Consider the following 26,291-nt stretch of genomic DNA (forward strand, 5'->3'; position numbering starts at 1 on the left):
TATTAGGCAAAAGATTGCCCCTTGATGCTGGGCTGTCAGCTTGAGGACACGAAGAGAGGGGGGCGTATCTTTTCTGCCCCACTGCATGCAGGGATTGCCCTGCATGTAGACTGGTGTGACATGCAGTGCCCGTGTCAGAGCTGCCAAGGGGTTGTTTCACCGCTAGAGCTGGGCATGTCAGGGGTCTAGTTAAAACACTCATTCTAACTGACCACCTTAGGATGTCTCAACCCTGCATGCACTGTCGGGAGTGATCAGCAGAGTTGCAGCTGTCTTTTTAAGTCATGATCTTCGCCTGTGATACTGTAATCTGTAGTCTCTCCACGGGATCACCAGATACTGCGCACAGACTAGTCATCCCCTGAGAGGAGAGGGAGAAGTTCCCAAGCCTGGGTAACTACCTGGTGACGATTGAGAATAGGAAGAGTTTGTCTGTAATTGGCGGAAGTGGGTGCCTGGCAATTTATAGTAGCCTATCTAATGTCATGACTAAACATACAGGCAGGATAAAAAACCAACGAAGGTCATATCTGCTCGCACAGGACTATGATTGTTTAGTTATTCTGCACGCAGTATACCGGAAATTCCCGACCACTGGAGTCCCAACACAATGGAGACCTTTAATGGCATCCCTGCACTGTATTCTCTCCTTGAAAGATGGCAGCAGCTCACGGCAGCAACTACAGGATGGTGGCTACTGTGGGCAGGAGGCCTCACGCTCATCCTGGGCCTTCTCCAACTTGCTCGAACATGGTGGTCGCTGAGGCACATCCCTGGCCCATTTCTCGCCAGCATCTCCAACCTGCCTCGTGTATGGTGGCAAATAACCGGTCGCGCGCATCTCTACCATCAAGCCGCACACGCAAAATATGGGGATGTCGTCCGCATTGGACCCCGCATGGTTTCCTTTAGCAACCCCGAAGCTATTCCTACCGTCTATCCTGTTCGGCCCGGCTTCCCCAAGGTTGGTTTGTCCACGATCAACTTCTCCTTCTCTTTATCCCCTAATCAGCAATTGAGGTTGAACTAAGGATTGTCCCAGGGTGATCTTTACTCTGCTTTGCGTCCTTATACAAGCGAACGAGGCCCCATATACCTAGTATTCAACACCCAGGATGAGTCAATGCATAAGCTAATCAAGAGCCCAATTGCGCCACTCTTCTCACTCTCCAGTGTAGTTCAATTTGAAGGTCTAGTGGATGAAGTGCTTGCAGTTCTATCTAAGCAGTTGGATGAGCGCTTCGTGGCCACGGGTGAGACATTCGACTGCGCCGATTGGCTACATTTTTTCTCATTTGATGTCATGGGGACCCTGTCATTTTCAAAGCAGTATGGCGCTCTTGAGCAAGGTCGTGATGTGAATGGTATGCTGAGTGAGGTCTATCGGTTCTTCCAGCTGGCAGCACCGGTGCGTCTTGCCCTAAACTCTGGACTTAAAAACGAACAAAGATTGATAACGATGATAATTCATATTGCAGATGACACAAATAACCTGGCTTGACCCAATTCTGTACAAAAATCGTTTGATGCATACCCTTCGAAAGCTACAGAAAAAGACACCGTCAATGTCCATTTTAGACTTTGCAAGCAGGGCTATCAAGGAGCGGATGGCTAAGGAAGGCAACGACAAGGAGGATCCCAACACCCCACCTCGCAGAAAAGATTTTTTGGACCGTTTCCTCGAGATCCATCGCCAGAGTTCAAAGCTTCCACCATGGTATGAATCCTTCTCCCCGCACTAATTCTTGGGCAGGGTAAGAGCTTTTCCTGATACGGATACTGCTCATAGGGCTTCTACCGCATGGACCTTTTCTAATATCATCGCTGGCTCCGACTCTGTTGGGACAGTAATGAAGACTGCCGTGTGGTGAGTCAGCCTGTCTTCTTTAGCATAGTGTTATGTGATGCTTAAACCAGAGATTAACAATTGGGTAGTGAGTTCGATCCCCATGGCCCCAGAGAGGCGGTGAAGATTGCAATTGTTTTGCGCGTAAGTGAAGATAGAGACTGTCCCGCTGACACAAAACAGTTAACCTCCTTTCTCACCCCGATTCCCTCGAAAAGCTGCAATGCGAACTCGACGGAGCGAACCTGACCAGGCCATACCCACTGTGGGAACAAGTTCGTGATTTGCCTTATCTGGACGCTTGTATCCAGGAAGCTGCACGTGTGCATCCCCCATTCGCTCTTCCCTTTGAGCGGGTTACTCCTCGAGGTGGTGTGACGGTACTCGGTCATTATTTGCCCGAGGGAACTAACGTAGGAGGTAATGCTTACGTCGTCAATCGTCACAAAGGCACCTTTGGGCCAGACGTGGAGGCTTGGAGGCCAGAGAGATGGCTTGAAGGAGACGAGAGCCACAGAAAGACACTGGAGAAGAGCCTGCTCACGGTATGTACGGTGTCTTTACGGTGTTAGCGATGATGAAAAAGTAACTGGACTATAGTTCGGCGCCGGAAGACGCGTGTGTCTGGGTAAGCAGATTGGGATTGTGGAATTGAAAAAGCTTCTACCATTTCTGTTCGTGAATTACGAAGTAGGGAGCCGCATCGTCCACATTTTTTAACGCAAAGCTAACAACTATAGTTACAACTGGTGGAGCCTTTGCCATTCAAATGGGAGAATTGTTTTTTTTCCAAGCACCGAGGCTTTACTTGCCGGATCAAAAGACGGGAGTAAGGGAAACTCACGAAAGGTGCTGATACGAAGGACGACGAAAGACATTGATGACAGGAAGCTTAGATAACTAGGCTACGACCACTGGATATCGCTGTTATTTTCATGCATATTTGCAGATTGGAGAATTGTTTGGTAACCTCAAGAGAATGAGAATGCTACAAGTTTGTCTGCTGAGATACTACTCTAATACCGGTCACTTGTGATCCACGAAAGCCGCCCCTGGTAGAAACTAATAGAGATAAGACGTGACACGTGTTGAACGTAGGAAAAACTACACACAAGCCACGTACCAAAAATTGTATTGCATATAATGCGTGGTCATAACAGCCCTATCAACCGGTCCTTGCATTTACATAACCGAGAACAGTTGCTGGTAGATGGGTGGATGCCTAATCTTCCCTGCTCCTTCTCCTTACTCGTTGGTGTCATTACCCCCTCACTCCATCAAGGCTCCAATGCAAGGGGAACTTTGAAGACCGGCACATCTAAACGTAGCCAGTGCCTCGCACAAACTGCAGGGAGAAATGCAGCGTAACCGTTGCTCGGACCATAAGAAATGACTTCGCCGCGGGAGTATACTCCAATCAGATGTTCCGTGGTATCATCAACACGTCTGCCTTCAGTTCAGTCATGCGTCTACCATTATCTCTCTATAGAGGCATCGTAAGACTGCAGGGTCACTTGGTCTTTCTATGTCATGCCGAGATTCATGTGAAACATGCTTGCTGCTGACTCGGGACGATCAGCTCCCAAGGGCGATGCTGCGTTTACACCATTGCTGTGCATCGCTACCGGCAGGGATAGGGCTCTCATCAGGACTATGATTTACAGGTAAGTGGTAGGAGGCCCGATACAGTCATGCACTGGTAACGGCAGCGGATACAGTCAATGCCTTAACCAGGTGGAATGTCCTCCCACTAGCCAGGCTCCCCCATAGCGCCATTGAGATACCGCAAAGACCCAAATCACCTACGAATCGCCTCTGATGGATACCCAAGACCCCTTTCACAAGGTGAATTGGAAGCCTGCCACGCTATCTGATGCACCCATCTCCTTTCAGAAGATTATTCTTGTGCTTAACCCCAATTCGAAGCAGGAAGACTTTCTTGTGTACAGAGGACAGCTGATCGACGCGGGCTACATGGTACTTGTAGTCAAAGACGCTACCGAGATACCATTACATCTGAGTTCTGGGACTATTATTGTTCATCTCCCTAAGCTGGGAAGGGAAAAGAACAGCGTCTATGAAGTTGCTACAGAATCCTGCAACAGTCTGATAGCAGCGACACGAATCCTTTCCAAACATGACGGCTATAAGGTGTTTACCGTCGTTACTACCGCGACTGGTGTTGGCCAACTTGGGCATGCTCCCCTGTTTGGCTTGGCGCGGGCTTTGAAGATGGAAATGCCAAACACTTTCGGTGGACTGTTCGAAGCAGAACCGGAGTCATTTCCACTTGATGCAATCAAGTATGCGCAGGGCTTTGATGTGGTTCGAATCTGTCATGGCGTTCCCCACATAGCTTGCCTGCAGCCTTGCCCGAAGCAGCCAGATGACGCTGTAACGCGTCTCCGGCTAAGACCAGAGTGCACCTATCTTATCAGTGGCGGTACACGGGGCATGGGACTAAAGATCGCAGGCTGGATGGGCAAGCGTGGCGCCGGGAACATCATTCTGGTGGCGCGCCATGGACTAGAGAAAGGTGCAAGCGATGATAGTAACAACACGCTCACATCCCACATGAAGGACCTGCAGAGTCGAGGTGTCACGGTACACGGCTTGAGTATTGATCTCGCTCTACCTGAGGCAGAAAAGTCCCTTCGACAGGGAATTGCTTGTCTTCACCTTCCGCCGATTAAAGGCGTCGTCCATGCCGCCGGAGTTGCCCAATATAACACGTTGGACCGATGCGAACCTTCCGACCTCGATTACACCATGGCGCCCAAAGCGCGTGGTGCGCTGGCCTTGGACGCTCTCTTCTCACCAGGGGATCTGGACTTTTTCCTGCTGACCTCCTCCGTGGGACAACTTGTCGGGTTCCCAGGTCAGCTTACATACGCGCCAGCAAATGCCTTTCTAGACGGATTCGCAGTCTACCGACGGCAGCAGGGAGATTCCTGTACCTCCATCCAATGGACCTCCTGGCGCGGAGTGGGACTGGTGGCGCAGAACAAATCGACGACGCGAATGATTGATCGCGGCATGCAAGCCCGAGGTATTGAGTACATGGCCCCAGATGAGGCACTTGCTACATTAGACCGGGTAGCTCAGCTCGCAACCGATCACGTCGCCGTGGTCCGTGCTGTGACACTTGAAGCAGACGAGCCAGTGCGACACCCCATACTCCAAGACATCACACCACGCAAACCTGTGCGGCAAGCCCAGTGGGACTATCCAGCCCACGCGGTGGCAGTCGTTGGACTGGCATGCCGCACGGCTGCAGGCGATACGGCAGATGACTTATGGGATGTGATTCGGACTGGACAGACGACAGTGCGGGAGATTGATGCAAGACGCTTCCCTGAAGCTGCCGCAAGGAAAGACCCCAAATTGTGGGGAAACTTCCTCCCTGACCCCGAATCCTTTGATCATGGCTTTTTTGGCAAGTCCAAACGCGAATCAGCCGCTCTGGACCCTCACCAACGGCTTCTACTTGAGACGACTTATCATGCTTTAGAGTCAGCCGGATGGCTGGCACAGGAAAAAATACCCGAGAAACACAATGGACCGGGTTTCGGAAATACCACAGGCTGCTTTATTGGTATGAATGCCCCAGATTACCCTCTAAATCTAGGAAGTCACGCCCCCAGCCCCTATACAGGAGTTGGGATGATGCGATCCTTTGTCGCGGGTCGCCTGAGTCATCACTTCGGGTGGACTGGCCCTTCCCATGTCATTGATACAGCCTGTTCTTCAGCCATGGTGGCCATCCACCAGGCCTGTCGTGCCCTTCAAGCAGGGGACTGTACCAGGGCAGTTGCGGGGGGTGTCAATTTGATCACCAATTCGGTCTTTTTTGACGCATTGCGAAGCGGAGGCTTCCTCAGCGAGACCGGTGCGTGCAAAACCTTCGACGCTCGGGCAGATGGGTACTGCCGAGGTGAGGCCGTTGGGGTCCTGGTCCTTAAGCCTCTATCCCAGGCACTGCAGGATGGAGACGAGATTCGGGGCATTCTTCTAGGGACTGAGGAGAATCAGAATATCAACAACACCACCATTACTAATCCAGTATTGGACAGTCAGAAAGCACTCTATCGTAAGATTTTGACCCAAGGGGGTATCTCATCCAGCCAGGTATCTTACGTCGAAGCCCATGGCACCGGGACGCGCGCCGGTGATCCCATTGAAGTTGAAGGAATCAGACAGGTGCTAGGGGGGCCTAATAGAGACTCTCTATTACATATCGGTGGAATAAAAGCTAACATTGGACACTCAGAGGGTGCCTCAGGGGTAATCTCTCTGATTAAAGTCTTGCTGATGATGAAGCATCGCCAGATTCCACCACAGGCGAACTTTGAGCGACTCAACCCCAACATTACTGCCCTTGAGCCGGATTGTATGGCCATTCCCACTTCTATCCTTGGGTGGCACAGCTCTAGTGGCCCCCTAGTGGCTCTGGTGAATAGCTACGGTGCGTCTGGGAGCAATGCCGCGGCCCTGGTGGCCTCGCCTCCGCCGCCAGGACAACTTGCACAGTCTTTGCCTCCTTTAACGTCCGTCTCTTCACAAATACTATCAGCATGGCCTGTCTCAATCTCTGCAGCGTCGAAAGCCAGCATAAGAGCCTACTGTCAGAAGCTAAGGGAGCTGATTCTGCAACCTAACTTTCGTCCGGAGCTGGGCGATCATCTCGGCTTCGCACTCAGCAGCAAGCAGAATCGGCAGCTTGGCCATGCTTTCGCCACTACTGTCACATCTGGTAAGCATACCTTCTTGCTAATGAAAGTCGGACTCAAGTAAGGCACATATCCACTACGTGCTCACTTTTGATGCAGTGGAGGAACTGGACTCCCGGCTGTCCAGTCCTGAAAGATACACCGTGGAGCGCGAAACCTCACGCCAGCCCATTGTTCTTCTTTTCAGCGGACAGAATGGCAATACCGTTCCTGCTGCTCAGCCACTCTATGGCACGTCAATAATCTTCCGGGACTTTCTACACCGCTGTGATGAAGTGGTACAGTCCCTGCACGGCCCTAATTTATTTCCATCTATACTAGGCGGCATCGACGGAAGCACTGACATTGTTCTCCGCCATACTGCCATGTTTGCCATTCAGTACTCATCTGGTATGACATGGCTCGAATGTGGGCTGAAGCCAGATGCAGTTTGTGGGCATTCATTCGGGGAATGGGCTGCGATGACTGTCTCGGGTGCAATGACGCTCGAGGCAGGATTAAAGCTCGTTATTGGGTAGGTTGATTCGGTTATTTCGTCATCATTCAACGCAGTTACTAACCGGGTGCAGTTCGTATACTTTCAAGTATCAAAGCTGCGCTAGCACTAAATGAGAAAGCAGGACGCGCATCCATCATCAGAAAACATTGGGGTCCTGATCCCGGAGCGATGGTTGCCATCGAGACGGATCTCGTGGGGACACAGACAACAGCCAGCCAACACCTAGAGCCTTTCCGTCGTAAACATCCAAATTTTACCTTCGATATTGCCTGCTATAATGGTCCCAATAACTACGTTGTGGCTGGGCGGACGGAGGCCATGGATGCCTTGGAGACTGACTTGAGTCAGGAGAAGCGTCGCGGCGTCAAGCTCAGATTTAAGATGTTGCGTGGGATGCATGCCTATCATTCCGTTATGGCAGACTCGATCATCGATGAATGTGCCAGACTGTCAGATACAATACCATTTCAGGTCTGTCCATATCACCAACACTTCGACGAGCCCACATTCAAGGCTAAATCTACCCCTTACAGACACCAGCCCTTCCATTTGAAACATGCCACAAGGATCCGTGGACAGGCCCAGGGACAAATTTCATTGCTCGCAATACTCGGGGACCAGTATTCTTTGCCGAAGCAATTTACCGAATTGTCAGCCGACTAGAAGGGGGTCCATGTATCTTCCTCGAAGCTGGCATTGGAGGCCCCGTCGTTTCTATGGCCCGGAACGCGCTTTCGCCTTCCCTTACTTCCTCGAAACACCAATCGCTGCATACATTCGTACCAGTCGATGGAAAAGACCCAGTTCGCGGGCTAGCAGAGGCAGTACTTTTGCTGTGGCAGAACGGCCATCCTTCTGCGCAGTTCTGGCCCTTTCATCCAAAGCAACGAGCGAGCTATCGCCCTATGACCCTGCCGCAATATCAATTCGAGAAATATCCGCATTGGCTGGAGCATATTCCCATCCAGTCTGGGAACAGAAACTTACAGCATGCTCAGCAGCACTCTGGGACATGTCCTCACTGCGGGAAGGAAACGGACGAATATCCTTACATCACACTGGAGGGGTTGCCGCCCGGTTCGAACGATGAAATAATCTTCCGTATTGATCCACGCAGCCCCCGGTATCAGAAGCTGGTGAAGGGCCATGTTGTTGTCGGATCCCCTATCAGTCCCGCCGCTATGTATTTGGAGTTGGTAACTCATGCTGTAGTCCAAGCCGAGTGGAACGGGCATACAGCGCCGCTCGCCAACCAGAGTGGTGATGTTTGGGTTCAAGACTTAGACATAATGGCGCCGCTGGGGCTGGATCCGCAGCTTCCTGTCTTGTTGACGTTGAATAAGAAGAAAAACGGAGATTTCAAATTCCAGCTCTCATCCACCAACAATTTTGGCAAGCCAAATTTGCCGTCAAAGTTGATATACCATGCAACCGGCATTGTATCCCTACAGGCGCAGAATACAGGCGTGCCGTCAGGGTACTCGGGCGGGTGGGCGCGTCTGACACGTCTTCTCGAAGAAGAACAGGAGATGGACGAGTTGCGTGGTCCCATGGTATATAAGGTCTTTTCCAGAATGGTGAAGTACTCCGCTATATACCGAGGCCTACGATTGATTGTGGGAAAGGGAGAAGAAGCAGCCGGGGTTATTTCTATGCCTCTCACAAGCCCGGAGCAGGCTAATGAGCGAGACCGATCTTTTAACGACAGTATCGCTGACCCACTGATTCTGGATAACTTCATGCAGGTTCCCGGAGCCTTTGTGCACTCTCTGCGTGTTGCAGACAATCCAGATGATGAAGACAGTGACATGTCGTTTATCTGCACGGGAATGGGATCAGTTGGTCCTTTGACAAAGCTGCCGTGCAGCGAGTCCTACAGGGTGTATGCGAAGATCTTGCGAGAGGATCAGAAAGAGATCAGGCTAGATCTCCTTGCCTTCGATGCCGATAGCGCTACGATGGTTTGGACCGCGCAGGGCCTCAGGTTCTCGAGGGTTCCCCGCCCTTCACTGGCTAAGGCATTGGCAGCCTCAATGCCATCTGTGCACGATTCCAGGGAGGTGCTGCAGAGAAAGCCTGTGGCCGAGAAGATGACCTCCGAACTTACGGACAAGAATTCCCCTCCTCTTCCGCCAACTATACCTCAAGTCCGTAGTTTTATTTTGGATGGGATCCAAACAGTCCTCAGTATGTGTCTGGATGTACCCTGTCAGGACGTGAGCAGACCTGCCACGCTGAGAGCGCTAGGAACCGACTCACTTGTTAGCGCGGAAATTTTGTCCAGTATCCGGGTCCTATTTGACATTGACATATCTGCAAACGAGTTCACATCGCTGAATACAGTCGGAGATCTCTGCGATCTTGTCAGAATGCGGCTCGGACGTGCTGATCCTGATGATCACGACGTCGCCATGCAGACATCCGACCCAGGCAGGGAGACCACCCCTGAAGTCAACAATGAGTGGCAAGAAGCGGTCTCTGCAATTCTTAGTCATTCCCTGGAGGTTCCTGTATCCGAAATTAGACAGGACTCAATCCTCGAGGACCTTGGCGTCGATTCACTCATCACCCCCGAAATTATTAACAACATCAAGGAATCATTAAATGTTGAGCTCTCTTCAGCCGAGTTCTCAGGGTTGGTAGATGTGGATTCCCTATTGGATCTGCTCGCGGATGCTTTGGGGCTGGAGGATGCCAAGCCGACCCCAACCACAGGTTCATCCGGCATCTCGGATGCAGTGGCTCCATCGGACCCAGTTATGCCAACCGTCTTTCAGCAGATCCGCCGCAATTACGACGCCCATGCCAAAGCCTTCCAGCTGTCAGGCTACTGGGAGAATGTGTATCCTGTGCAGTTGCAAGTCGTGTCTGCATTTATCTTGGAAGCGTTCAAGAACTTGGGGTGTCCAATCCGCGAGCTCCAGCCCGGGGAGACGTTGCCCCTTCTGCAAGGAATACTACCCAAGTATCATCGTCTCGTACGCCGACTGCATAACATTCTTGTAGAAGCCAACATCATAAGGCATAAACCGGAAGCCGACTACGAAGTCTTTATCTGCGGACCCACATCCCCTCCAGTCAAGCTTGCAGCCCAGCTGAGCCAGGAGTTGATGGAGGAATTTCCTGTCTTTGCATCCACCCACGGGCTACCTGATCTTCTCGGACCGCACCTCGCCGAGTACCTCATCGGCCACGCCGATCCAGTGCCTCTTCTCTTTGGCAGTGAGCGTGGGCGACACTTGCTCGAAGAGTTCCACGCCAATGCACCCGATATTCGCGCCGCCACTCAGGTCCTGTGTGACTTTGTCTCGGCTGCCATCAGTGCTCATGCGGAAGCCGCCAACGACACAGAGCCATTTCACATACTCGAAGTCGGTGCTGGCACCGGAGGCACAACCAAACATCTCATCCCGCTACTCCAGGCCACTGGAATTCCCTTTACCTACACCTTTACCGATCTCTCTGTCTCTCTTCTCGCGCGTGCAAAACGGTCAATTTTTGCGGGCGTCGCTTGCATGGAGTTTCGCCAATTTGATCTCGAGGCAGTCCCGGAGCCGGAGCACCACGGGCACTACCACCTGGTCATCTCCGCCAACTGCGTTCATGCAACCCGAGACCTCCGCCAGAGCCTGCAGCATATACGCCGGGTCCTGCGTCCAGATGACGGATGCGTAGCATTACTCGAACTGACGGAGAAATTGCCGTGGTACGACCTGGTCTGGGGCCTCCTGGATGGGTGGTGGCTTTTCGACGACGGCCGGGACTACCCACTGCAGAGCCCACATGCCTGGGAGCGTGTGATGCATGAAGCCGGTTTCCCGCACGTTGACTGGTCTGAGAGCGTCAGCCAAGAAAAGCGCGGTGTGCAGGTGGTGTGCGGCTTCACTACTCCTGCTGCCCCAAAGCCATGGCAGGAACTGCAGCAAAACCTCAAAACGCCCTCAACTCTATTGCATCGGGGGCCCGTCGCTGTGACGCGACAGCGCAATCTATTCCTAATGCCCGACGGATTCGGATCGGGGGCCGTTTTCACGGCGCTAGCACCGTACTTGGCGCGCGTACCGGATACTTCGGCCTACGCACTCAGTAGCCCATTCCTGTCATTGGTGGCGACGAATCGCGTTAATATCGATCAGCTACCCTCCATTGAGGTGTTATCAAGTATTTATATGGAAGAGATCAAAAAGCGACAGCCGACGGGACCGTATCTCATTGGGGGTTACTCGCTGGGCGGGGTGGTGGCCTTCGAGGCAGCGCGCCAACTGGTGGAAGCGGGTGATATCGTGGAGCGGCTGATGTTGATCGACTCGGCGAGCCCAAGCAAGGTGCACTCATTCCCTGATGAACTAGTGCAGTTCCTGGATACGATTGACGCGACCAATAACCACAATAATAGTGCCCAGGGAACCGTGGGCAGCAGCGCCCACTTCACTTTATCTCGGGAACAGCTGCGGCAATACCGTGTGCGTCCGCTGCGGGAGTTGCAAGAGGGTGTCATCCGAGACGTGGTTCTCTTTTCAGCGCGCGAGGGGGTCGACAAGCAAGAGACCGTGCCTCGACCGAAGGTGGAAAGCGACGAACAGAGCGCTGTGGATTGGTTTTTGGATGATCGGGTCGACGACGGGGCACTGGGGTGGGAGGATTTACTGGATAATGTGCGAGTGATCCGCGTTGAGGGGAATCACTTTTCATTAATGGATGCGTCGAATGTGAGTTGCCTCCTTCCTTATATATAGAACTTGTGCAAGTAATGAATGAAGATTGAGTGACTGACTGATCTGTGAACAGGTGAGCTCATGGGGTCCGAAATTGGCAGATGTTCTGGTCGGTTAGGGCTGTCTTTGTTCCAGTGGTATTGATGCCTGGTTCGGTGCTAGAATACCATTGTGTAATGATACCGCGTATTGATGCCAATTGCCCGGAAGCAAACCCCCAACTGATCGGTGTCTACATGAATTGATTCGTTGATCACTAACACTGAACCGAATACCGCAGACCTCTCGCCTGTGTACTAGTGTAGGAGTATGGGTCTGTGTCTGACACCGACCAGATGCATGCTTTCTCCACCTTGGATCGGTATCTCTCGCGGCACGAAAAATTGGCGCGGATTATATATATGCTCTGCATGCCACCTAAACAGGTGCAAGTCTTCAAATGGAAGTTAGTTATTACGCCTTGGTAGAAATGTAGTATACCTAGTTTATATTTTCTGCATCGGTAGGTTATGGAGCGTTTAAAGGTAATCAAACCATACACGCCAATGGCACTCCCTTCACCTCCGCAGAAAATACATCCCAAATGACACGCCACCAACCACAGCAAACAGACCCACCCACCGAATCAACCCCCGACGAACATGTTGTCTCACAGTCCGAGTGATCGCCTCGGAATCGTTAATCCTCGGAAATGGTATATCCTTCGGCACCTCCATCCCCAGCGCCCTGCACAACGGCTCCCACCCATCCCTAACATCAACAAACACCAGCCTCTCCTCTGGAACCACCTCCTTCAACCACTCAATATGCTTATGATAAGCACCACCCGGACCCCCATTCCTCCCATATATCCTCCGCCATTGCAGAGCAACCAACGCCAGATAATCCATAAAATGCCTCATTCCAGGAATCGGCAGCATTATAACGCGCAGAAACCACGACGATCGCACCAGACCTTCCAGTTGTGCCATGCTCTTCGCCCACGCTACCGGGTCGCGAACGGTGCAGATGACCTTGGCGTCGGGGTAGATTTCCATCAGTTCTGGGACGAGTTGGGTACCCGGGGCGTCTGTGATGGCGGCGTAGCCGTCTAATTGCCGGTCTATGAGGGCGAGGGCTTGCTGTCGGTCCGGGGCGTTGTCGTTGAGGACGAGGCGCATGACTTTCATCCATGTGGTGATTTCTTCCGGTGGGCCTGTTGTTGTTTGCGTGCCGCCGTGGTAGACTGGGCCGTTGAGGAGGATGGCGAGGGCGGCGCTGAAGGATGCTGTGCCGGTTCGGGGGAGGCCTGCGCCGATGACGCTGAGTTTGGTGCCGGGTTGGGGGGTCGAGGGAGATTGGCCCATTTTTATGCAGTTGGGTGTTAATGGGATGACCCTTACGATACGAATTGCGTAAATGAGCTATTAATTGAGGGTAGTGACTGCCCCGAGTATATATGATGTCTGTGGTGGTAGATTGAAGATAAGCAAGTTTCGGAGCGTGTAGGTCAAACTTTATATGTAGCGGTCCTTAGTCGGGAATCTGGATTTGACTGGTCGAGAACCATGATTTTAGCCCCAAATCAAAGATTCGAGACAACAGAGCTTGCTTATTATGAACTAGTGCTGACAGGCATGGTGTCTAGTTTGTTAATGCACTAAAGTGTAGGTAACAGCGGTGGTGAAGTGATACCTCTTCCGGCGAATGGGTTACCAAAGTGGGTCCTGTAGCTATTGAGGGATATATATGATTGATCCGCTCGTCTGGCCCCAAATGGATATAATGGTTTCTGTCGGATGTTTCAGTTCGTCAACCATCTACATCTGGGAATCTTGGAGGCTGGCTTGAATCTTCATAGATGACAAATCATGAACAGTTATGCCCGACCGACTATTCCGGATCGGGCTGTAGATACGAAGAGACGCGCTAGTCCTATTTAGATAGTCACCTGGTCTGCTCCTTCGTGGTCTCCATCTTCCGTCGACACGTCGGTTCTCGAAGATCCCCCATACATCCGGGACTCTGAACTCGCGCTGCTCACTGCTCGATTCTCTTCTATAACGGCGGTGCAGTGCTCATTAATGAACTGACTGATTCTAGCCATGCAGCCTGCATCCTTCATTAACGCGTAATGGTTGTCGCAGTCGAAGACGCCCAAAGTGATGTTGGTGCAATGTGCCTTCCACCAACCTACGACTCCGTCCTGGAGCCGATCGGGTAACGCCACATGAAGGCACTTACCCTCATAGACTGGTGGACTTTTAGATTGCTTCAAGGCTCTAACATAGCCGTCAAAGCACTTTCGAAGCGGTATAATGTCTTGAGGACTGATCTCCGATCTGCCCAGCGAGCTCATAATCAAATTGTCGTTCTCACTTTCACCCTTCCATACTCTGCTATCCACTTCATAAGTGCCAGGGTCGAGAAGGACTACCGAGCTGGAATGGGCACCGTATAATTGGTCCCATTTATGGGCCATCTCGAATGCAATGACTCCACCAAATGAATACCCCCCAAATATCACAGGGTGGTCAGCCTGAATATGCTCTTTCATATCAGTCAAGTAACGACTAGCCCACTGCGAAAGCGTATCGGGATAACGAGCTGCGCCCATGAATGGGTCGTCAACTAGGAGGACATCAATCGTGCCGTCTAGCAATGGCAGCAGTGGCTCGAATACCGTGGATTGCGCAAGGAACGGATGAACAAGGACAATGGTTGCCATACTTCCTTGGCGCATGTGAAAATGTAGGTAACTTGTATTGTCTTTGGCGGCTGACCCCTGACGAACTCTGGCTGCTTGCGACTGCACTGTTGAAGTCTGTGAAACGTCTATCAAATCGAGGTGTAGCTCTTGTCGACGAAGTATTGCAAGCAATGCTATTGCGCGAATGGAGTCACCGCCCATGATGTGAAAAGCTGCAGTGATGTCAACAGAGTCTTCGTTGATCCCCAGCACCTTTGCCCAGAGTGAAGCTATTTTGTCTTCTAGGCTTCCCGGCGCGGCGCGAACAGGCGTGTGAGGGTGCCTCGAACGGTCTTTTAGACTCTCTTTATGTCTGTCCTCGGCCATCTTGGTGATAGCGATCCTGTCTAGTTTACCACTTGTTGTACGCGGTAAGGGTGTTGTCTGCACCCAGATGAAGGCTGGAACCATATAGGAAGGAAGGCTTTGGGCCAGATGCTCTTTGACCGTGGCTTCACATATGACATCTCCGGGCTGGAGTGGATGGACTACTTCAACAAGCGCTGTCAGGGTCTCAATTCCGCTGCCGCTGCTCTGAAGCTTAGTCACTGCACATGCAATGATCTGTGGATGCTTCTGCGCCACCGAGCAAACCTCTTCAGTGTCAATTCGGAAGCCGCGAACTTTTATCTGCCCATCCAGGCGACCAAGGTACTCAAGGTACCCATCTCCGTGGAGTCTTGCTCTATCTCCCGTAAGATACATTCTCCCCCGCCCCGTCGGCGAGAACGGGTCAGGTGTGAAATGTTTCGCGGTCAAGTCAGCTTGGCCTAGATAGCCTTGTGCCACTTGTAGTCCACTAATGCATAACTCACCAACTGAACCCAGTGGGACTTGCTCCGAAGTTTCGGGATATAACACCCGAATGTGTCTGTTCTGGCCGGGCTCTCCGATGGGAACAAACGATCGGCCTCCGCACACATCAACATCTGGTCCTTGTACCTTGCAGGCTGCTATCTCAATGGTCGCCTCGGTAGGACCATAACCATTCCAGACATTCATTGTCCTGGGTACGCGGCTCAAAGTACTGAGTGGGAAAGGCTCACCCCCAAAGACCAAAGAGCGCAGAAAAGATAGCCCTTCGTTGTCAAGGTCGTTCAGTATCAGCGTACCCAATGTGGGAGTTAGTGACAGATGTGTGACACTCAGATCTTCTAAACAATGGCTCAATCCGGAGAGAATATCCTGTTGTTTACCCAACAAGAGACGGCCACCTTTGCAGAGCGTGGCGAACAAATCTCCCATCGCCGCATCAAAGGTAGGAGCAAGAAGCGCGAGTCTGTTTGAAGTCCATGAGCAGTCAGTACTTCCTCTATTGGAGGACAAAAATGATGCCAAGTTCCGATGATTGATCATCACTCCTTTTGGAATACCGGTCGTTCCTGAGGTAAAAAGCACATAAGCCAGAGAGTCCAGGGGTAAAGTTTTGTGCTTGTACGTCTGGCTGGTATACTGGAGAAGATCATTTACTGTCAGTGCAGTTGCTCCCGTTGACTTGACAAGACTTTGTAGCTTCTCGCCACCACTTATACCGTCCCAAAGGAAGACATTGGCTGCGCTTGTTACGCATATTGTCTCCAGCCTCTGCATCGGATGGTCGATGTCCATGGGAACAACAGCTGCTCCGGCCTTCAGGATGCCCAAAATGGCGCCAACCATGTGATATGACTTCTCGAAGAAGATCGGCACGTATCGCTGCTTGGTGGTTGCACTTGTTAGATAGTTGAGAATTTCTTCAAGGCCGAAAGCAATCTGATTGCTTAGGTCGTCGAGTTGTCTGAACGTAACAAAATCACTCCTTTGAACTTGCAAAGCAATCTTGTCTGGCATTTCCATTGCGCACTTGCAAAAGAGTTCGATAACAGTAGACAACGCACCACCGCCCTCAGACGATCCCCCATCTTGGTGGCCCAACAATTGTTCGATGACAGTTATCTCTCGCTCCTTGATTACGAGCTTAGCCTCAGGGTATTGATCTTCCTGATGTTGCATGGAACGTGTTTGCATGAGGTCAATTGAGTCGATGATATGCTGCAACACCCAATCTGCATCTTCTGGAAGTATTGCCGCCGGGTCAAACACACATCGCATGTGAAGATGGCCTGTGAGCTCTTGACAGAACACTTCAAGCACCATGGGAAAGTCCGTACGCTTCAGCTCACCGTCGGCAATACTGAATCGGTTCCATGGAAATCTGTGATTCTTGGCATTCGTGACTTGTGCCTGAAAAACAAAAAGCACCTGGAAAGGAAGCAAGTCGGGGTTCTCAGTCAAGCGTCGGATAGATTCGAGTCCAAGATGCTGGAATGGCATCGTGTCTAAGTACGCATCACGGGTGCGCGTGAGGAGTTCTTCTATTGAAACTCCCCCTCGTCGTCCGTCACTAGAATGCTGCTTCGAGTTAACTGCAAGCGAGATTCGTACCGGATGGGTGGCGATGCATGGGCCTTTGACGAACTCCGAATGAGCTCGGCCACTCGACACCTCACCGAATATGACGTCGTCTGAGTCACTATGTACAGCAATGGACAAAGCTAAAGCTGCTCGAACAAGACCGGCCGGGGTGGTGCTGTAAATCTTTGACAGTGCTTCTGCATCTCCGTTCCATTCAGCACGAACTTCATGAGGGAATTGAATTCCACCCATAGGACCTCTGAGACCACATGGAATTGGCCAAGTACATGCTGGTGCCCCATCTAGGTATTTCTTCCAGAAGGAGGAGCCTACTGATCGATCCTTCTGTTGCAACGTGCGAATGAACTTTATGAACGGCATGTGGCTGCTATTGTCATCGTTTGTTAGGCTATGGCTCTGAGCATGGTGATAATCACGGGACAGGCCGTTCAGAATATACGACAGATAGGCTTCATCATATAGGGCATGATGCATTGTCAATTCAAGTTGCATGAAACCTGTCACGTCGCCTTGCCTCAATGCCAATGAAACCGGTACATGGCCCATCCCAAGGTCAGGCGGCTGATTGTACTCCTGTTGCCGTAGTGTCGAGACCCTTTTCACTTCGTTGGAGTCATACCGGAGGACGGCCTGCAGAAAGGCTCCACTACACATTCCGTTCAAAGAAATATCTTGCGTCGATGGCATGAAGGCTGTTCGAAGCATTTCCTCTCGTGCTACTGTTAAATGCCACGCTGATTGCAATGCTCTCACGTTCAGGTGTCCGTCGAGCTTCAGCTTCATGGTAGCCAAATAAGCGGGAGAGTCTCCGAGGACGAGGTCAGCAGTAAGGACACCCTCCTGAAAGGGAGAACACGGAATTATGTGCACTATGTCTGCTGTGCAAATGCCGGCCGCCTCCACAGCTTGATTCCATTCATCGTGCACGACCGGTTCGTGATCAGCAAACTCATCAATGCCTTGTATTCTGCCACTCTCTGCTTCTTCGCTACTTTCATAACGGATTTTCGAGATTCTGTTTGCCAAAGCTCCTGGCGTTGGGCAGTCAAATAGGTCTCGGACTGTTATGGCACACTGTGTGCGCTCAATGATCTTGGATATTGCTCTTGTTGCCATCAGGGAGTGTCCACCGAGATCGAAGAAATTCTGTGTAACGCCCATTTCACATCCAAGAACGTGACCGAATGCTTCGCAGACAATCACTTCGAACTTAGTTCTCGGACACACGAAGGTCATGTCAGCTGGTGCCTGCCTAGGTGCCATCGTGGCTGCAATTTGAGACAGAGCTTGTCTGTCTATCTTGCCACTATGATTAGTAGGCATGTCCTCAAGAACGCTTATCAGAGCCGGAACCATGTACCAAGGCACGCGTATCTTCAAGAAATGCTGCAGTTCTCTTATGATATGGCGGGTCGGCTGACCTTGCATTGGCCGGTTGCTGAAATCTTCAGTTGAGCGACCTTCATGATCGCTGCGAAATCGAAACATGGTCCTTTGTCGTCCATCCTGGGACTTGATGCAGTGAAAGATGGCATCCAGTCCTCCGTGTTGGGAAAATTGTCGCGCCCAACTTAGTTCCACATGGAACCCTGCCAAGGTACCCAGATCAACAAGATCCATTGCCGAGAGTCCATCCACTTCATCTGCATTCTGACGGATCGATGGTAGCCAACCAATATCTGTCATTGATGTTCGGCTGGAAATTGCCTCAAGGACTAGTCGTTCGAATGTAGTCTTGCTGTGCGGGATGTTGGCGATGGCCACAACAGCTGATTCTGAGCCTTTCCTTAATAGATCCAAGAGCCCGTTCCGGCTTAGGCCTTGGGTGCTGTAGTCGATCCACTGATCTGCGTCAACGGTATGAATGACGGGAAGGTAGACTTGTCGCACAGCATGGATGATGGCCGAATAACGATAGCAACTAAGTTCGTTTGTCGCTCGCATTCTTTTCGGAAGTATCTCGACATGGTGGACGAGATCTGGGAATTCAGCTGCTAGGGACGTGAAGAAAGCAGGATCAATCAGTAGCTCAGTTTCATTCTCCACAGTATCTGCCATGCTTTGACGGATGTATTCTGGACTAATCTCTCCTTCTCCGTGCAGGGCCTTGGTGACCTGGAATTGAGCATATAGAGCGTATGAACGCATGTCTCCGAAGAAGAGGGTTTTGGCCTGATGCTTTCGCAGAAGATCTAAGATGAGCCTGGATAGGTATTCTGCACTAGGGAAATACTGCGCAACAGAGTTCACTACCACAAGGTCGGGCGATAAAATGTTGGACGATATCTTGTCTAAATCACTGGCACTTCCGACATGCAGCTGTACTTTGCTTGCTAGAGTCGGATTAACTTTGTCCATCATAGTCTTGACAAATTCCAGTATCGACTGTACCGGTTCAAGGCCGACATAGGTCTGCAGATCGCTTGCAATGTTGAAGAGAATCATCCCTGAGCCGGTCCCAATCTCGAGCACGTTGCCTGGCGGTGCACCATTGAGCAGCGTTGTGATTGTGTCGTCCAGCCACTCCCCCATTTCTTCTTTGTCGATGTCCGTACCATCGTACATTGACTTCCATCCAGAAAAGTCTCTACCGGCCTCACGAGGGTCGATCTGGCTGTCGTAAGTGACTTCATTGAAAATTTGCTTCCAAGCCTGTTCTGATTCCTGTTCTTCCCTACCCCTTGCTATCTCCATGGGGACTTGCTTATCGCCCCCCTTCAACAACGTGACAAAAGCTACTAGTCGGCCCTCTTGATCATCGGGCTGCTGGAAGAGCACCGCGGCACTTTCGACTAGCTCTGAACTGCGAAGAACGTGCTCGATCTCCTCGGTCTCAACACGAAAACCTCGAATTTTGACCTGGCCGTCCAACCGGCCAATGTATTCAAGCTGTCCGTCTACCGGACGGCGACGAACTCGGTCACCTGTGCGATATGCTCTGAGAACCTGACCGTGAATATCAATGTTGACGAAACGATTAACATCCCTTCGTGTATCGGTATAGCCGCGCGCTAGGCCATCACCGACAACAACAAGTTCACCGATTACACCGGGTGGCACTGGACATAGTTGCTGATCCACAACATACGCCCCCGAGTTGGGCCCTGCTTGTCCAATCGGTACACCGTTATGATATCCGTCGCCCTCTGCAATTCGATAAAAGGTACTGATAACGGTATTCTCCGTTGGGCCATAAGCATTTATGACATCACACTGAACTAGCTTGCGTGCTTTGATCATGTCCTGCGGATCCGCTCGATCTCCGCCCACGACCAGTGTATGAAGCTTAGAGATCAAAACCGATGAATCTGTCAGAAGCTGTTTCAGCAGGGCGGGTGTAATAAGTGCTACCCTAATGCCTTCCGCATGGAGGACGTTGGAAAAGGCTTCAAAGTCCGTAATTGTCACACTGTCAATGCAAATGACAGTGCCGCCGTTGAGCAGAGGAGTGTATATCTCCCAAACTGCTGCATCAAAAGCAATGCTGGAGATGTGGGCGAATGGCTTTGCGGTAACCTCTTCCTTGAGTAAACCGCAACCCTTCACTCGTGACACAACCGCCCTGTGCTCAATCATGACCCCTTTTGGCTGTCCGGTGGAGCCCGAGGTGAACATAACATATGCGAGGCTCTTGGGAGTAGGCATTATATTATCAACATATGCAGGGCTCTGACCAATACCGCTCGACAGTCGTGCCATGGGGACGACGTCTACCCGATCCAAGTGGGTAATTGGAAATTCACATCCGGAGCCGACCAGAACAACTCTATTCCCTTCAATAAAAGAAAGAATGGTCTCTATTCGAGCAGCTGGGAACTTGATATCTAGTGGAAGATAGGCCATATTTGCCTTAAGTATTCCCAGGAACGCTGCGATGGTCTCGCACGATCTGTTTGCGAAAACCGTGATCACACTCTCTTCTGGCAGTTTAAAATCACGCAACCAACCTGCCATCTTGTCGGACTCTAGGTCAAGCCTGGTATAGCTCCATTGATACTGATTGTCCTTGACTGCTGTTCTATGTGGATGTGCAGCTACCTGTTCGCGGAATACATCGACTATGCTCGAATTCCGAGGGTACTCTGAGCGGCGAATCCCCAAGAGGTCCATATCTTCAAGTGCGGAAGTAGCGCTCGGCAAGGGGATCGTCTCAATAGCTGTATGTAAATCCTCTAGGCCGACTCTCAATATATCTTGAAAGATCGACAGCAATATGTCGATCGTTCGACCATGGAAAAGCTCAGTGGAGAATATGATATCACCCTCCAGGCCATCTTCACACTGGCAGACGTGAAATTCGAGGTCGAACCTTGTCGCATGTGTCAGGCTAATCAGTTCCGAATCGATGCCTTCGAGTCTGATCTTATCAACACGTTCTGGGTGAAAGGCGAAGATAGTCTGAATCAGTGGATTGCGTGACGTATCCCGTGTTGGGTGTAGCTCGGAAACGATCATCTCGAAAGGCACCTCGTTGTGCTCAAATGCCGCCGCTGCTGTCTCCTTTACCCGTTGAACCAGTACCCCGAAGGAATCGCTTTTCGAAATTTCGACTCTCATACACTGCATGTTCACGAACAGCCCAATTATATCTTCATGTTCCTCACGGTTGCGATTGGTGATTGGAGTGCCGATAGTCGCGTCAGCTGCCCCTGTCATTCGGTAATGAGCTGCGCGGAAAGCTGCCAGTAGAAAGACGAAGGGTGTTATCGAATGTCGCTTGCAGAGTCTTTCCAAAACCCTGTACAAAGCACCGCCTATCTTGATTTCCCTCACAGCAGCCTGTCCTGATGGCACAGCAGGCCGAGGCTTATCACACGGGAATTCGGCCGGGTGACTGCCTCGCAGCTGTTGTGTCCAATACGCTAAATGACGCTGCTGCTGCCGGATTTGTCCCTCCTGACGTTGCCATAGCGAGTACCCTCGGTAATGGATTGGTAGGGGCGGTAATCTCAACGAGGGATTCTTTCCACGGAGGCTCTCAGAATAGAACAATGTGAGCTCTCGCAAGACCACCCCCAAAGACCATCCATCTGCAATTATATGGTGGATGACGAGGGAAAGAACATGTTCTTGGGAGCTAACTCGCACCACGGCTACTCTCCACCCGGGTTCATCTGTAAGGTTGAATGGCTTTGTTTGCTCACTATGAAGGACCGAGTAAAGCCGTTCGTGACTAGGGTCCCCAGTAAGATCCAATATTCGGATACCTTTCAGCGAAAAGGGATGGACTACTTGGACATTCACGTCGCCTTTTACTTCGAATGTCGTTCGCAGCGTTTCATGACGCTCCTCAAGCGCTAGTAAAGCGGACTCTAAGGCGTCGAGGTGCAATTTCCCTCGCAACCTGAATGCAAGTGGCATGTGGTACCAGCTCAAATTTGGATGGAGCTGTTCCAAGAACCACAAGCGCCCCTGTGCGAACGATTGCTCAACAGTCATGCTATCTGGAGCTAGATACGTCGGTAGACTTTGCGGTATGTTTTCCGCAGAAGCACGAATGCGAGCACTCAGCGTTTCCGGGGTCAAGCATTCCAAAACATCCCGGAAGGTGATAACAGTGCGGAGGTGTTTCCTTATTTTACTCGCTGCCCGTATCGCTGTGACAGAGTGTCCTCCAAGATCCAAAAAACTGTTTGTAATGCCAACCTGGCAAGAAAACACGTTGCTGAAAGCTTCACAGACATGTCTTTCCACCTCGTCCCGTGGACGGACGTATTCCAATGCCGCTTGGGACGCTTGGCTTGCTAAGGCTTCTGTTGCTCGAGATGACAGTGCTTTCTGATCAAGCTTGTTGCTAGGTAAACGAGGTAAGCCATCATCAAGCTTCACAATGCGCGCTGGTATCATATAGTCTGGCAGGCTCTGGGATAGAACGGCCTTGATCTCATCTACCAGACTCGCCCAGAGGCGCTCTTCAGCTGTCGCATCGGTAAATGAGTCTTGGTGGTTCGGCTGTGTCTCAATGAATGCAACGAGCGCCATTCCATGGCTCGAGTCGCCTGTGGTGACTGCGCAAGCCTTCACTCGAGGATGCTTCCTAATCTCCATTTCTATTTCGAGTGTTTCGACACGCTGCCCTCGAAGTTTCACTTGTGTATCTTTGCGCCCTGTATACTCCAGTCTTCCGTCGGGTAAAAATCGTCCAAGGTCTCCAGTGCGATACAGCTTGCAATTCTCATCTTTCGCAGACGGATCTGAGACAAAGCTTTTACCAGTAAGCTCGGGCTGTCCCAGGTAACCCCTGGATACTTGGGACCCACTGATGCAGATCTCACCAACATCTCCGCTTTTGACCCTTTCAGTGCTTTCAGGTGCCAGTATATGAATATTACATGATCCAAAAGAGCGGCCAATCGGGACGTTTGACTTATTTTCATCCTCCTCTGATACAGTGTATGTCGTCGCTACAAAAGTTGTTTCGCTTGGGCCATAGTTGTTGTATAATCGACACTGCTTAGGGATGCCCTCTATGAGGGAGGGATGGAAGGGCTCTCCGCCGACCATCAGGATACTCAGGTAAGCTGGGACATGGTCCTTCAGCACGTCTGCGATCAAGGGAGACGTATTCAGATCCGTCACGCTGGTCATCTCTAGCCATGTTGCCAGAGTGGACAGTATCTCTGCGTCTGGGCCGAACACCAATCTTCCTCCACGCCCCAACGTGCCAAATATGTCAGCCATGGCTATGTCAAAGGTGCGGTTTGAGAGCTGCAGCTTGTTGGTCATCCAACTTCCTAGAAACTCCGGCTCGTCGGCTTCCATGAAAGCCACCAAGTTGCGGTGCTCTATCATGATACATTTCGGCTCCCCAGTCGTTCCAGACGTCACTTGAATGTACGCAAGCGAGGACGCCGGTTGCTCTTTCCGGGTGAATGGAAGTGGACGCTTGTCCTGCATCCTGGCCAAATCGTTGAGCGCAACGATTTCCATGCCTTCCCTCCTGGCAACTTCGTTCAACTTGGGCGTGTCAGCCTTTCCATCGTAAAGAATGAATGGCGCCTCTGCCTTCCGAATGATCCCCGCTATTCGGCTAGCCGGCAGACTCGCATCGATATGCACGAAAGCTGCCCCTGCCTTCAGCACCGAGAACATAGCTATAACCACCTCAAACCCTTTGTCGAATGAAAGTGGGATAATGATTTCTTCACCAGGACACGTTTGTTTGGTACGCTCGATCCAACAAGATAAGGATTCAGCAAACTGGTCACAACGATCGTTCAAGTCCTTATATGTCAAATAATTGGAAATCTCATACTGCAGGGCAATCTTCTCGGGAAATCTTCTAGCACTCCGCTCCAGCAGGTGATGCGCACATGCACCACCTTCGGCCCTCGCGTTACTCAGAGAAGAATACGTATGTCCAGTGCACTTCTCTATGGTAGTGTGCGATGTACTACTGAGCATGGTAGTCTGTGAAGATTCACCGGCATGCTCATTGTTGGTTTGGATCTTCTTCTGGTTTTCCAGCTGGACAGCTGCATCGGGGCATGAACTCAGGATATGGTGGACCGCAAACTCGAGGGTAATGTCTTTCCATGTATCATGCTCACATTTTTGCCATTCTAGCGATGCGCAAAAGAACTGTCGGAATGCTGCAATTGGGTTGTCTTTGAATAGGTCACGGTGGTAGCGAATGCGGACGAGGTAGAACTCCCCACCACATGGAATCAGTTCGACTACCAAAGGGACATCTGACCATGAATCTTTGCCTTCCCAAGTCCAGGCTTCGACTCCAGTGGAGGCACATGACTCGATGTGGCAAATAAGAGACACTGAAGGTCGATATGCCACGTTCGAAATGAAGGAACACAGCTCGCCAGGTGAGAAGGCGTGGTTAATGTCACATCCCGAAGCAAGTCTTTCAGCGATTCTTGGGAGTGATGTGTTTCTATCATGTTGAGTCCAACGAATCTGAGGCACTAGAATTGGACCCAAAACCTCTCTATGGTTCGAGGGGAGTGCCCCTCTATGTGGCGTTAACTCTAAAAATGTGGCCTCTTGTGTCCCATCCAATGTGCAGAGTGCCATGTATAGGGCCTGCCGCGCTCTCAAGAGGCAATCGGCCCGAGCGTAAGGCATAGCCACTTTGTCGATCGTCACACCATACCCCTCTCTGTCAAGTGGCTGTGTGCTACCGAGGACGGCTAGGAGAGGAGGTGCTCCCGCAAATCTTTCTCGAACCCGACGTTGCATATCATGGCTGCGTCGGAACGCCTGGCCCTTGTGGGCTGCAATGAAGTCAGACACGACGGTGGAACCGGGGGCCTGCAGCTCATCCCACAGGTAGCGCAACATCCGACAAGCCGAAGACTCGTCCAGGATTGCGGTATGGTAGCACAGTGATAGACGAGAACCTTTCTGGTCAGGCAATGAGTTGATTTTTAACCTCCATGGCATCTCTCCATGCCATTGGCGAATTTCTGAAGCGCCAGACAAACCCAGCACACGAAATTCGATAGGGGAATCTTCTGTATTCGTATCCTGGGTCGGTCCTTCACTGACAAGCTTGATATTTGCTACTGGGTAATCGGTTCCAAGAACTAACATCAATATCCGGGCGGGATGTTGTTTTGTAGCATGATCATTCCAGCAAAAGAGGGAACGTAGGACAACATGTCTTCGGGCCAGTGCATGAGCGGCATTGTTCAAGTGAGCCACATTGAGTCTTTCACGACAGGTGAAGTGTTGTGCTTCCACGTTGACCTGATGCTTGCTGTCCGCAATCGTTGCAACAACCATCTCTTCCTGGAACGCCGATGCCTGATGAACCGCCTGCACGCTCATTGGCGATAGCCTGGCAGCCCACATGGCATTCACTGTTGCCTGGGAAAAGCAATGTGTCTTTTTGCTGTCATTGTTCGCCTGATCCATTGTGCTTGTGTTTCCTGCAGAATGCACAGAAAAAAATAAAGATGCGGAATCATGGCTTATGGAATGCAATCCCGAGGAGATTCGAATAAGTCATGCAAGGCGTGTGGTGTCATATAAAGTCCTGCTGTTTACAGCATTTGCTGTAGTCGCTTAGCATTGAGACATCAGGAGACTTCAAACGGCATTCCCGTTGGAGATGATGTGAGATTCAATGTTCGTGTTCGCAGCACGCCCCTCTCTCCTAAGAATGACTTCATCATCATCTCCGTATTTCTTGTTTGTTTCTAAGACCAGGTCCCCAGGCGTACTGGCCGACTATGTTTCATCATATTACTTGGAAAGAGCGGAGTAAGCCCCCTACAGTAAAGGCCACGAGGGCCATGGCCAGCCACAGTGAGCCGATGCCATGAAACGCTCAACTTGGTACGATTCTACATTTTTGCATCATGCGAAGCGATGGAACACGTCATAACAAGATTCTCGCTTT

At 51.2% G+C, this 26,291-nt stretch overlaps 4 protein-coding genes across 4 annotated transcripts; 2 read left to right on the forward strand and 2 right to left on the reverse strand.

The window, feature by feature from the left end:
• Window positions 1-610: 610 nt before the first annotated feature.
• BO79DRAFT_147057 (cytochrome P450) lies at window positions 611-2,679 on the forward strand (the record flags this gene model as incomplete). Its single annotated transcript, XM_025678497.1, has 8 exons — window positions 611-964; window positions 1,043-1,408; window positions 1,479-1,717; window positions 1,790-1,862; window positions 1,891-1,894; window positions 2,030-2,391; window positions 2,447-2,536; window positions 2,587-2,679. 8 exons carry the CDS (start codon window positions 611-613, stop codon window positions 2,677-2,679), a joined length of 1,581 nt encoding a protein of 526 aa, XP_025539925.1.
• Window positions 2,680-3,664: 985 nt separating this feature from the next.
• On the forward strand, window positions 3,665-11,908 carry BO79DRAFT_254485 (BcPKS20, polyketide synthase; the record flags this gene model as incomplete). The annotated part of the gene is made up of 5 exons (XM_025686070.1): window positions 3,665-6,599; window positions 6,676-7,090; window positions 7,162-7,546; window positions 7,609-11,784; window positions 11,864-11,908. The coding sequence occupies 5 exons, from the start codon at window positions 3,665-3,667 to the stop codon at window positions 11,906-11,908; spliced, it is 7,956 nt and encodes a 2,651-aa protein (XP_025539926.1).
• A 439-nt stretch (window positions 11,909-12,347) lies between these two features.
• BO79DRAFT_194003 (sulfotransferase family protein) lies at window positions 12,348-13,136 on the reverse strand (the record flags this gene model as incomplete). The annotated part of the gene is made up of 1 exon (XM_025681016.1): window positions 12,348-13,136. One exon carries the CDS (start codon window positions 13,134-13,136, stop codon window positions 12,348-12,350), a length of 789 nt encoding a protein of 262 aa, XP_025539927.1.
• Window positions 13,137-13,708: 572 nt separating this feature from the next.
• Window positions 13,709-26,245, reverse strand: BO79DRAFT_264368 (nonribosomal peptide synthase; the record flags this gene model as incomplete). Its single annotated transcript, XM_025686778.1, has 2 exons — window positions 25,432-26,245; window positions 13,709-25,353 (listed from the first exon to the last, which is right to left on the reverse strand). Exons 1-2 carry the CDS (start codon window positions 25,802-25,804, stop codon window positions 13,709-13,711), a joined length of 12,018 nt encoding a protein of 4,005 aa, XP_025539928.1. The 5' UTR covers window positions 25,805-26,245.
• Between the last annotated feature and the right edge of the window lie 46 nt (window positions 26,246-26,291).

The sequence above is a fragment of the Aspergillus costaricaensis genome (assembly GCF_003184835.1).
Source record: "Aspergillus costaricaensis CBS 115574 unplaced genomic scaffold BO79scaffold_14, whole genome shotgun sequence".
NCBI lineage: Eukaryota > Fungi > Ascomycota > Eurotiomycetes > Eurotiales > Aspergillaceae > Aspergillus > Aspergillus costaricensis.